The following is a 13191-nucleotide window of genomic DNA, read 5'->3' on the forward strand; positions in this document are numbered from 1 at the left end:
ATGCTTTTCCGCTCTCCACTCTACACATCATCACCCCTCATAGTTATGTCCTGGCCCCACACTCCCCCAGCCGATCCCGAAAAGTGTTCAGACACTCGCCTTACCTCCCTTCACAAGCTTCAGCATCAGAAGTCTTGTTGCCGCATAGCCGCACCTTCCTACCCCTCGCTGAGGCCCTGGGATTGCTCGTGTGTTATGGGGCGGGGTTGTTTGGAGTTGCTGTGTCCGCGCCGTGTAGGTTTTGACTTTGCGGAGTTGGGGTGGCGGGTCGAGGGGCGGAGGCGTGTGGTTTGGTAGGTGGGAGAGCGTGCGAGGTAGGAGGGACATGATGGTCGCGGTGAGGATGTAAAGAGTGTGGTGGGATGGCTTCGTTTCGACGTGAGCTGCGGCTCTTCGTGGCTTCCTGGCTATGTCAGTTGTGCTCTTTCGCAGACTCCTCCCTTCTCCCCCTCCAACGGCCTTTGCCCAGCTCTGACGCTTACCTCCTTTGTCCTCATCGTCGTCGTTCTTGACGCATGCCATCCTGCTCGCTCATACCCCTTCTCGCTCATAGCCCCTGTCACCAACCTCCGCCCTTCTCCTTTATCCTTCCCTCATTCCCAGACCCGCATCTGCTCCTCGCCCGCTCTATCCTTCGCCGACGTGACTATCTGCCGTGTGATCCGAACCTGCCTGTAGACGTGATCCTTGTGTTCCTCGAACGCTAGCGTAGCCGTTGGGATATCGCTCCTCATCCCAATGCCGTCAAGACCATATAGATTATATCTCGCTCGACCACGGTGCCACTCTCGCAGCTCTGGTAGGTTCGCATCGATCGATCGGGTTCGTAAGCGGCGCGCTCGTGAGGCAGTAGTCGGACGTCTCGTCGATGTAGAGTGCTGGCCTGAGGGCTCGGTCAGCGAAATGCAGGCGGCGCGACGGCCTTCAGTCTGCACAAGGTCGTGCGGCCCTGTTGCTTGCCAATCTGTGCTTGATGGCCTGGAGCCACAGAAGACAGCCAGCGCGCCACCTACCACGGTACTGCGATGTGACCAGACTACCTCGCGTATGGTTCCTCTGGTGTTCAGAAGCCCATGCAAAGCCTCATCGATCCACCGGATGTTGTAAGGCCTTCGTGAGACCCTGTCTTCCCAAAGGTGGGTTTGCGCGACGGCGCATAACTCCACCGCATGTGATCCGATTTAATTTCTGAGAAGCGAAATCGAGTCGTAATACGCTTGGGTATACGATGGCTGTACGACTGGTCGTATTGTGAAGTTGTGGTTGGCGTTGTGTTCTGCCCTTGGCCCCAAGATCACCGCGACGGCGTGTAGCTCCACCATCACGACTCCGATTTTCTTTTGGAAAAGCGCAAACTGTCCCCCAAGAAGCTTTCCATAGGGAGGTTACGCGATTCGTAATATCGTAATGTGGTGGTGGTTGCCATGTCCCGCTATGTCCGTTGCCGCACACGCGACGGGAGATTGCAGGCGCGACGTTCCTCTGCAATGGCACTGCGACCTGCCTGACGATTTTGAATGTCGTGGTCTTCAATCTGAGTCCGCTCCGTGTTGATTGAAAGGTATGCTAGCTCGTGGCGGGCGCCAGGCGTGTTGACGGCTTTTTGTCGGCGGGGAAAACGTATCGTCGGGAGGCGCGACGGCGACGGCATTGCGTAGAAATGCACACCCAGTACGATGGGAAGCGAACGAAGTCTTGTGAATCGATGCGAGGCGCAACGCCCAGGTTCACATGGAATGTAGTTTGTGTAGAAGGGCGGTGTTGAGCATCCTAGCGTGGATGTAGCGACTCACCCAACTTCAGCTGGCCTGTGTCTTCACTAAGCAGAACACCAAAATCTACTAATCGTACGTGCAACCAACCTCGCTGAGGAGGATACGTACAAGCTACCCACGACAGAACTCCGGCAGTCCAGTATGCTTGCCACCTACAGCATGAAGTTATACGTTGCTGCATCTTCTGGCAGAAGACCAGGACTGGTACATTAGCATACGACGTGTAATGTTGCACAGCTCTATCTACGCGTACAACTCCTAGCCATATCAACGCATACTTAATCAGCCTATCTTAGTCGTATGACGTTGTCCACTCCCGCTGTGATTGGACCTGTCAGGATCCATGTTTCCAGATATGGCAGACAATAGCCTGAGTGAGAGGCAGTTAGAAGTGCGGACTCGTAGTGAGCGTGAGTATTACGGGTTCTATTCAGAATTTCGAGGGGAATACGACCATCTACTATGGACAATAGCAGCTGTTCAAGCTCACATCTTGCCGCGCCTCAAAGCTGAATCTTGACCAACATCTTTTTTGGCATCATAACACTTATCCAACTACCCATCAAACACCACGATGGCTATCGTTTCGAATCTTTCGCCCAAGAGCACCTTCCTCTTCAGCGGCACCCGTTGTCGAACCTGCGCGCAAGTCATTCCCGACGACAGAACGGGCTTTTGTGCAGCCCACGACGAACGAGCCAGCAGTTACGAGGCGATCCTCGGTCGGTGGTGCTGTGAGCTCCAGCAGAAACTCGAGCACAAGCAACGGGGGGGGGTGGGTTGCCCAGGGCAAGCCTCTACCCTCACTGGGTGGAGAGGCGACGGCGTCTGAGGATGCCCTTTGGCAGAGGGCAAATCTGTTAGCGCTATGGTGTGAGATGAGCCTGGTGGAGTTGGAAGCCGATCTGGAATTTGGGCTCCAAAAGCACGACTGGATCGCGAATATTGAAGAGCTCAAATACGACATGGGCGAGCAAGTGGGATACCTCCTCCACTGCGCTTTCAAGATCACCCTGGAGAACAAGAAGACCTTTGTGTTCGATCCAACTGGGATCCAGTTTGGCCCTGAATGGGCGGTTCTCACTCCCTGGGATGAATATGTCTTGGATAGAGAGACGGAACTCACTATTCAAGACCAAGTCCGCTTGCAGCGACAGACCGGGGAGATGCTGCATCAAGTTGTACGCCCATTGGGCCGGAACGCAGACTGGCAGATCCTTGAGAAATGGCAAGGCCAATACTAACTCGCTCCCGGGCAATATAAGTTCCTCGCAAACATCTGACAGCGTCGTTCGGTCTCCCAAATTGGGTAGATCGTGTCCTCGTATGGAGATGGGAAGCAGGGCTTGCTTGCCTGGGAGTACGACCGAGAGGAGGGCCCCCGTGGCGTAGGGTCGGTCGCTCACCGGACTTGTCCACCGGTGCTAAGAGCCCTCAACTGCCGCGACGTCCTGTTGACGTTCGTGAGCCGAAGACAAAGGTCAGGTATCACCTCCAGCTTCCACCAAGCCCCAAGCCACGCCAACTCATTTCGACTTGAGCATCATTTGCTCCAAACCTTCGAACCTCAATACTTACAGCAAACCGCGACAACCTCATTCACATCACTACGCGGCGATTCTGCTCCCCTCTGCTAGCGAGCTTCGACAGCAGTCACGACACGACCAGTCTCGACCTCTCCCTTCGCATTGCGCGCGCGCGTCTGTCAGCAAATCAATCCTACACAATCTACGAGGCTTCGCGACGAGCTGACTGTTGCATATACTGGGTGGGTGAATGATTGGGTGTTGGCGAGACGTTGGTGTTGCGGGAAGGCAAAGACATGTCGTCGGAAAGATGATGTTCAGACATGTGCTCAAGCGTGATCGGATGATGCCTTCCGCCCCACCCTCGGCGCAAACTTCAGCACGAACGTCTTCTTCGATGCGGCACGGGCAGCTTGCAATAGATACTTCGATCGCGAGTTGCGTGGTCTGATTGCGAAACCTCTCATCGAAATCCAGAGTCTTCTATACTTCGATGGCGCATGATACCTACGGCGACATTTACAGCGCGAAACAAGGCCCTTACCAACCCGACTTTTCTGCAGCGGCGGACTTCTCCACCCTTATGCCCACGGCGCCGCTTCTGTCAACGAGACATCTTCGGCCGACCACATGAACGGAATCACTGTGCCCGTGCCAGACATAGGAGTCACAAGGGCGAGTCGCTTGCAGTCATCAGATGATAAGCCGCATGTGCTTAGATGATTTGGGTCACTTCGTACGGTACAGAATACTTGGTGCGATGCGCAAGTATTGCGGTTTACGTGGTGGCGCATATAGATACACAATCAATGTTGCTGCTCACTTCGGTTTTGCCATGTGTCGCTCTCGCGACTTGTTCCACGATGCGCAGTGATGTCCGCGGTGATGAACTCAAGTTCTCAGATAAACAATGACGTCATTGAGAAGCATCACAGTCGGCTGCTACTCGCTTGAAGGCCACCAACAAGCCCAGCATCAAGTCTACGCATGATTCACCGCATACGATAAGGTCAAGATGTTTGGTTGTAAGCTATGTATCATATGAATACATGCTATAATTTGAACTACACACGAGAGCGTGAGCACAAAGCTCGACATTGACTTGGAGAAGCTACAGTGGAAAAATGTAGGCAACTATCGACTGGATCTGACGATAGAAGAAGTCAGATCACGCGCCGTTTCAGTTGTCACTTCAATCTAGGCGATCTACCATTGAACCTGAGAATTGAGATCTCAGATCCATCAGGATATGGCCGTTGTTCCCTCCACCACAAAGGTTCACCCGCTATCATTCCGTACCAAGGCCATCCGCTACCATTCTGCCGTTGAGACTCCACCATCATCGTTGTCGCGTGCGCCGCTATGGGCTTTGCCGTTGTAATTGTAGCTGGAGAAAAGCTGGAAAGAGTTAAATACGTTCAATCGAGTAGCGAGTCGATGGCAGATATCCAAGTGCCAGGTGACACGTCAGGCCTAGTGTAAGGCTTTGCTGGATGTCATTCATGATGTCTCGGGGAACTACCCCAGGACGAATTGTTGAAAACGTATCATCATATAGTGTCGGTCGAGAGCCCTCCAGTGTGCAAGGATTGGGAAGGGGATGGGGAAGACTTAGCTCGTTGAGATCCTTGGAAAGAGAAAGTGTCGGAGTCGAGCGCCAAAGGCGAAAGCGCGACAGCAGAGTGTCGCATGGGGGGACTAGAGGCGTTAACCGTGATCATGAGAGGAGGGGGTAGAGGAGTGGAGTGAAGCGCCCTCAGGTATCCAAGTGTTTTGTTGATCATTAGGGGTTTCCTTCAGCAACTACAACTGTCATCTTGGGGCGCTTGCGAGTAGCGATGACGCTACAGCGTGTGGATGAAGGGGGCAGGAAGGGGAGACTCAGCTTGGTATTGTGTAGTGTTGTAGCGCTTGGCGCTGGCCGTCGTGGTCACTTGGGGTGAGAAAAAAGCTCGACGTGACTTGGTGTAGTGGAGGTGACCGGGGAGGGAGGCAGCCTGGTGAGGAGCAAATTTATACGCGCAGGGCACGTGCTGCGCTCGCGGCGTTTGGCCTTGATAACTCCTCCGCGTCGAAGACAGCTCCCCAACCAACACACTCCATACCAAAAGTAAGTATCCTCTTCTTTTTGATCACTTTGAGATCAAGTAGCTGACAGAAGTCTTTAGTCACCACTACCACCACCACACACATCACCACCACCACTACACACAACATGACCACCACTGCCCCTGCCCCCATCGTCCGTCCCCGCCTCTCCTCCACGCTCTTTGCGGAGCGTGACGGTCTTGAGCAGGACATCCGCAACAACGACGCGAAGATCGCCCGATTGGCCGTCTCGCCCAGGTGGAACTGGCTGGAGCTCCGCACAGCCCGCATCGTGAAGCGGAGCTTTGAGCGCAGCCTCATCCTCTTGGGCATCGAGATCGATCTCGCCTTGGAGCGCGAGATCCAGAACATGGAGTGGCTCATGTCACAGAGCCAAGTAAGTTCTTCGAGTCTGATTGAGCCTTCCTCCGGTGAACTAATGTCTGCTCAGGAGGAACTCCGTGCCCGCATCGATCTGGCCTTCAGGACGGTCTACTCCCGGTAGGCTCGTACGCCGCGGGAGGAAAGAGGAAGAGGAGGATGACAACGACGATGAAGAAGAACCGCCCCTACCACCCATTCACGTACCTGTAACGGGTCTCCCCCATTGGCTTAGGCTACCCATACCGTCTTCAATGCCTGTTGCTGGGTACGAGGACGGTATACTTGCTAGGCAACTGGTCTTAATTGACTGCGCGCTAGGCGAGGACAGTGGTATGCCGATGCAGCTATCTGTGCAAGCGGATAGTTGGGACTTTGGCAAAGCTTCTGGCGTTGAGTGCCGCCAAAGATAAGTAACCTTTCGAGGCGAAACCAAATGAAGCTCGTGATACTGGTCGAGCGTCCCCAACATCAACAACAGGTAAGCACGTATTCTCTTGGCTATATACTGTCGGATAACTGCATGAGCTCTAGGATCTATGTCGCCCTCCCGCGTTGTCGACGTCCCCATTCGCACTCGACCTCGACAACATGTCCCCTCCGCGATCATTCGTTGCCATACCTCGGGTCGGTGTAGTTCAGGGAAACAACGGTTCACGGGTGGGCAAAGTTGCGCAAGGAGATGGCCTGCTACAGTGGGCATCCAGACATGGTGTCTTGTGGCGGAGGTTGAATGGCAAGACAGCATCGTGCGGAATATGGGTTACGGTGCCTGCTCCGATGGGCATAGCCGGAGTGCCTTCAGATAGACTATATGCTCCAATGCCCCTCAGTCTCAATAAGCTCGTTGATCCTTGTATGCCATGGTGCTTGTGCGACTGCGATAGACCTTTTCTTTAAGAAAAACTGGTTCAGTGCTACCTGTTATCGTGCAAGGCCATAGGCACTCAACGGCTCCAAATTTGGCTCAAACTCGAGAATTTCAATTGCGTTCATCGCTGCTTTATCAGTATCATGAGTGCGGAAGTCCACTGTCAGAGACTGTCAAGATAAACTACGTCATTAGACGAATCCCAACACCATCCGCGCGTCAACCGTGGCAACGACGTCGTGAATAATAGAACTCGCTATGAGCTACATTCTGGCTTTTTTATCTCTGAAATGCGACTTGTGATGATCTTATCGCAAGTCTGGCATGATGGCACCTTAGACAAGACCATGGCCGCGGTAGGGGCCTTAGCGCGGACTGACTGGCGCGAGCGCACTGCCCCAGGGTCTGGTATACTGGGCACATTCGCACAAAGAACACGTTCAAGACTCATACTTCTGGCATGCTCTGACGCAGCTGTACACCAAATTCCATCCTGTCGAAATCGGGGTAGTTACCTTGGTCGCGCAATTCTGGACCAGCCAGGCCATCTGGACGCAAAGCTGGCACATTCGCGCCCACCGTTCCCAAAGTCGTCAAAATGCCCTCCTCTCTGAGATGATCGATCGGTCGCGGGGAGAAATCGTTCAGCCGATCTGTTAGAGGCTCAGTTGGATGCGCAGGCTGCTGCGGGGGACATCGGCAACGGTAACGGCCTGAGTAGATTAAAATAGTACGCGTCAACGCTTGCTCATATCATCAAGTAATTCGAAGTTGACAGTAAGCTCAAAGTTGTTGACACGGCGTGCTGGACACGTCACCGTTGGATGTAAACATAACAACACCAAGAAGTGCTGTCGACACGACACTTGCGAGGCTTCGCGAAGCCGCCTCATCATCCCAGCCAACTTGGACTGTCACAATTCCAATTAATACCTCTTGGATCTTGGTGGTATTGCATACACAAAGCAGCAGTTGACGCCAAAAGATCACAGAATGTCAGTGACTGATATCAGGCAATCGAAGGAAGAACTTCTTCCTCGAGCAACTCGCAAGCGAGAAGACTCAATGAAAAAGGTCGCGTCAGCCAGAAGTAGTGTAATACTGGCGACACTGTGCCAGTGGGGCTGAGCAAGCCCAGTGACCCACCGACTGGATGTAAAAATTGAGGAAGAAACATGCAAAGTGAGCAGCTAACGCGCGCGAGAAGCAAGGACGCAATCGCGCTAGACTCCTCACCTATACGAATATATGCATGTGGGTGCAGGTGTTAAGCTGCTGGTGCGAGAGCAGGAGGGACGGGGGATGATGGGTTTATATACTGGCCTGTCGCTTGGCGTCCCAGGGCTCACGTGATCTGACGCTCGGTTGTTATAGTCTGAAAGGTCTCTGTCATGGCTTATCTTCGGGAGCAATCTGGGACATTGGCCGTGGAAATTTACAGTGACGTATCGAGCCGCCCAGGTTGCCGCACTCAGATCAACGTCCGTGCGCTTCTGGGTCCATCAAGTGCTGCCGCCTCCATCTCCCTTCGCCAGAAAACTACTTTTGTCGTCACCAATTTTTGAAACAAACAAGTCGCTGCTTCGGCCTTGCGCGATGTCTAGCTAGTGAGGACTTTTCCGAAGCTTACATCCATCTGTGGTCCGGGACTGCCTTCGGGTTCAGTCCTAGACTTAATTTTTGAATACCCTTTACTTCTTTTCATCGGGTTTTCTGGCTTGCCAGTGACTTGAGGAAGAGACAGGAGGGCTACGTTGCTGCTTCACATCATATGGCTCCCCCAGTAACGACCATGTCGTCAGCAAGTGGCTTTTTGGCGGGCTGTTTGTAGTATCAGAGTACTCAGTAGCTTGCAAATTACATCGTGCCAGAAGCTCTGGAACACGTCAATGGATTAAGTCACGCCAGGATGTTACAAGAATTGGATGGAGAAAGTGCAGAATCGTGTCTTATTGTGGTATATCTACACCAACGCCCCAGCGCCCTCGCTATGCTCCGAACCCAGATCTCTCAGAACATGTATGCCGAATTAACGGCGGCGGCCTTGCAGCTTTGCGCGGAGGAAGGCGCGTCGAAAGGCGCGGTCGCGGGCGGCGGGACGAAGACGATTCCAAAACTAGAAGTAGAAAGTCAGCATTGTGACAACTTTGGAATGACGAGCCAAAAACAAACAAAGATGGGAATACTCACGTTTTGGAGACGCCTGGCCTCCTCAGCCTCAGCGCGAGCAACCTGCTCCCTCTATTGCTCCTCCTTCTCCTCCTCGTTCATCCTCCTCAAGTAGATTTGGAGGAGGTTGTACGCGAAGTTGGTCGCGACCTTTGACAGGCCCATGTTGGCCGGTACTTCCTCTCGCGCACGCGCAGCGACTCCCAAAGCCCAATGCATCCGGGCCAGCGAATAGGAGGCTGATTTGTCGTCCATAGTGATGTGATGATGGTTTGAGTGGTGTGGGGTTGGTCTTGAGGTTGTTGGTGAGGTTTTGTTGAGTCTGTCGCAATTGTCAGCCTTGATTATCATGATACTCATGCGGTGTAGCACGATCTCAATGATAACTGGAATTCAAAACTTACGGTATGAGGAGTTGGTGGATCTGGAGTTCGGTCAAGTCCAGCAACGAGGAGAAGATATAGGACTTGGGCCCGCGCAACACGTCAATAGCAACAAACTCGGACAATAGATAGCAGACCTTCAGCAGAGAGCTGCATCGATTGCTATTGTGCTGGAAGCTTTCAATATGGTCTATGTATACAGCATGCAAATTCCAGTCGAGTCACAATAGGTCCAGCCCAGCAACGTAGAGGTCCCTCGACCTAGAATTCTCTAAGTCACCTCGCAATTGCGCGCACTCGCATGCGTAAGCTCGCCATGTACGCAACACGTAATCTCAATTTGCGTTCAAGTCCTTCACGGCTCACCTTCATCAAGCTAGCAGTGCACATGATGCTGTCGATTTTTGCACCGCCAGGGCGTCTCCTCTGGTCCCCTTCACTTTTGGGGACGCGCAATTTGTAATCTCCCTCCAGGCAAACACGCGTGGCCTTAATGCTGTCGTCGCTACGTCAACAAGCTTGATCAATTTTGTCCTTACCCACCTACTCACCGTTTTATCCCACAACACACTCGCACCCCATGATCTTCTTCTCCCTTGCATTTTATTCTACCCATTTTACATTATCAGCACCTTCGTCACTCTTTTCCACAGCTTCCTGGTCCTTTGAGATGGCAGTGTCAACCTCCGCATGCACGGGAGCGACAACAGTCACTCGACCGCGACGCACACCAGCGGCGCGTCACCTCCATTCAGCAGCTTCTGACATTCAAACTCTGCCTCTCGGCGTTTGGGTACTCACTCTCTGTATGTCCCCTCTTCTTGCTCACCCCCACCGCCCATGATGATCCCTGCCGTTGGCGGAAGCTACACTTTTCGAGACATGTAGAACCGCTACTCTGTGGCTGGTTCACAGTTGATGATAGAACAAGCTTTCTTATGGACAGCATACCCACGCATTGCGCCGGAAATCTTTTTAAGATCGTATGCTGACAGCTATTTAGTAGTCACACACCCTCTCTGCAAGGTCACTCGAGGCGACCTCGAGCTACGCCAGGCTGTCGCGTCGCACTACCGTTCAAAATCCCCTCTCCTTCTCCAAGGCATATCAGAGAAGACAAGTGCCGTCGTGCACGTTCAGATTGGTAAGTCCTCCTCTCTTCCTCGCTCGTCGCGTTGCTATGATGATACCTTGTCTCGGCACTACCCTCCTATATAATCTTCAAGCCAGGCGATGGTTACCCTTGGTAGCCTCCCTCATTACCTAGCTTGCCGGATGGGTAGGATGTCGAAATAAATCTGGAAAGAACAAATGAGCAATTGCATTAGCCATTCCATTCAGCACTGCTTCAATCTACTGAATGTTCGCTAACTGAACCAATACAGCGTCCCCTAGTCCCGGTCTTCCAGCACATTCGAAAGGAGAGAACACCAGTACCTGTGTCGCGGCCGGTCGGATACTCCACTCTCATCCTGCCAGCAGCAGCTCGGCCGCAATCGTCCTAGCCTTTCATTCTTCGACGAGACTCTGCCTTCTCAACACTCATGACCTCAAGTATCGGTCCTGGCAACAGTAAGTCTCATCTCTTCGCTGTCCTTCCCCACCCCTGCAATGATATCAACCCGATTAGTTTCAAAGAACACGCTTCACTTTGATCCGTCGAGGAACGCTGCAAGGAGCTCGGCCTAACAACCTTGAGCTCTCCAGCAGCTGTCTAAAGAGACAGAACTAATCTTCTTTGATACGCCGGCTTCTTTCTCCACACGTTTCGTTCCTACTCCTTGATATCCGCTGACCTTCCGTGGTATCTAGACATGACGCCCGTTACTTACCCGTCCACACGAGATGCAGTGGTCCAGCTCGGCCAACCCTACGTCCTTCGCCTGGGTGCCGGGTCGACCAGAGCAGTGCCCGCACGAATGTTGCGCCTCATGCTAGTAAGTGCCAACCCGCTACCCTTACCCACTGCTACCATGAAAACAAACCGGGCTGTGGTTCAGCTTCTCGAACCACGGCTGTTGAGGAACGTTGCAACGGAATTCGGCGTAAAACCCTTGAGTTCCTTAGCAGCTAGTACGACGATACAGTCATCCATTTATGCTAATCTCTTGATCCGCCAACACCCTTTATTACCATCCTTCATGTCTATTTCCTGGATTTCGCTGAACTTTTCCTGTACCCAGACGTATCAAGACGGCAGCTAGACTCGCCCGTTTTGTTGGCACACGAAACCACAAAGGTAAGTCAATCCCTCCCGAACCTCTGGCCATACCATGATGATACCACCGATATCGTCTGAGTCCGTTGATGACAACATCGTACTCATTCCAGCTGACGTTCCCGATTCTTTCCACACACGCTCCTCCTTTACTCGACGAGCATTCGCTAACCGCTTCACAGAACCGCAGTGAGTTTACGCGGTCCGATCAGCTGACAGCTTCAGCAACATCTGCTTCTTGACCGGTCAGATCAGGTACGTAAGCGCGCGTCCACTCCCTACTTTCTCGCAAGATGATCAACCGCCCAACTCCCGAATCGCTCAAGGTCGCTTCTCAACATGAGGGTGCTAATCGTTGGTCTACGTTTCTGACGAGACATGGCTCCCTCTTTCTGCTTGTCTCCGTTGTCGAACTTCACTGACATTTGCGAGATCTATTAGAGAACGAACGCCACCACCAAAACGCTGATTACATTGAACGTCGCGATTGATCTAACTACGGTACGTCTACATCCTGTCCTCTTCACAATCGGCAGATGATGAGATAGAGGTGACGCCACAATGGTATCTGATAGTCTGAACTCTTCATTGAAGAAACTACGTCACCACTCTGATGCCTCTCTGCTCCCTCCACTCCAAACGAACATTTCCTCGAACCATGCTAATCAGATGTATGTCACGCAGTCTCTCCACGCTTACGACGACACCTCCCCCTAGCAACGCACGCGATTCCTCCGCACTGTCTCCCTCGAACGAACACCCCGCAACACCGACTTACGAACACAAGGAAGAAAGAGAAGGAACAAGGCGCGCATCAGCCACCCAGCAGGCTGTCATGCTTGGCGGTACAGCCTCGCAAGCTGGCACTTGCATATCATCGCGGCACGGGCACGTAGCTTCTGCCTTTCCCATGGCGCAGCTACACACCCACGCGCCGAAGAAATTCTGGTGTCATTCGACAGCCTCCGCCATGTTTTTTCCGTACTTGCTCTGGCAAGTTACATGGCGGTCTTGACAGTGACATCTGCCCTTTATAGTAAGACTTGACTAAGAACTCTACTCGGTCAGGTTTAAAGTAGTGGCTAAATATCAATTTTGTCACAGCTAACTCGTCAGGTAAGTCACCTTCCCATTTGACATCGTCATTTCAGTCACTCTTTACTCACATTGAACAGATCCCCTGGCTGCTCATTGTAGTCCAACTTCTCAGCGGCACGTTTACGGTCCATTGTACTTCTTCCATAAGAACGGTGGCAGGGCGTGTCGCAAGATCAAGATACCTCATCCATCCTCGTGCTCTCCTTACACTCACCGAGAGCATAGATGGGCGGCTGAGGCGAGCGCTACAAAGGGTGTCTCGAGCCTCTTTATGGCCCTGGCATAATATCTAGCAGCTTACATTTTCGTTCTACTGGAGGTTTGTTGGGGGTATGGTGGAGCGCGAGGACAACGTCGAGCTAGAAACGAAGCTTCTGATGGGGTTCAATTGGGGTGTATTTTGTAGATGGCTTGTGTGAATGACTTGGTCACAGCATGAAACTCGCAGTGTACGCCACAGCCTACAGTATCTACTGGTTCCTTTTGCGTAGATATCAAGATTGCATCTTCTTTAAACTCCCTCAATTCTCATGTGCCGCAAAAGTGAAGGCGAGCCTACTAAAGTGGCACTGAACGCACCAAGGACGGAAATCCAAAGGAAGAGAAAACTTGCACCATCACTGTTTCCTCGCCGCGCGACGTGCAATTTTCCGCTTCTCACGGTGAAATGTCCTCCCCCGCT

The 13191-nt window shown here is 52.6% G+C and overlaps 2 protein-coding genes across 2 annotated transcripts; both read left to right on the plus strand.

Annotated features, from left to right (window-relative positions):
• Nucleotides 1-2349: 2349 nt before the first annotated feature.
• On the plus strand, nt 2350-3019 carry J4E86_001422 (uncharacterized protein; the record flags this gene model as incomplete). Its single annotated transcript, XM_051441990.1, is given in 2 exon segments — nt 2350-2550; nt 2564-3019. The coding sequence occupies 2 exon segments, from the start codon at nt 2350-2352 to the stop codon at nt 3017-3019; spliced, it is 657 nt and encodes a 218-aa protein (XP_051308161.1).
• A 2497-nt stretch (nt 3020-5516) lies between these two features.
• Nucleotides 5517-5894, plus strand: J4E86_001423 (uncharacterized protein; the record flags this gene model as incomplete). Its single annotated transcript, XM_051441991.1, has 2 exons — nt 5517-5786; nt 5841-5894. The coding sequence occupies 2 exons, from the start codon at nt 5517-5519 to the stop codon at nt 5892-5894; spliced, it is 324 nt and encodes a 107-aa protein (XP_051308162.1).
• Between the last annotated feature and the right edge of the window lie 7297 nt (nt 5895-13191).

Source organism: Alternaria arbusti, assembly GCF_024043155.1.
Source record: "Alternaria arbusti strain BMP 1465 chromosome Unknown scaffold_1, whole genome shotgun sequence".
In the NCBI taxonomy this organism is placed as follows: Eukaryota; Fungi; Ascomycota; class Dothideomycetes; order Pleosporales; family Pleosporaceae; genus Alternaria; species Alternaria arbusti.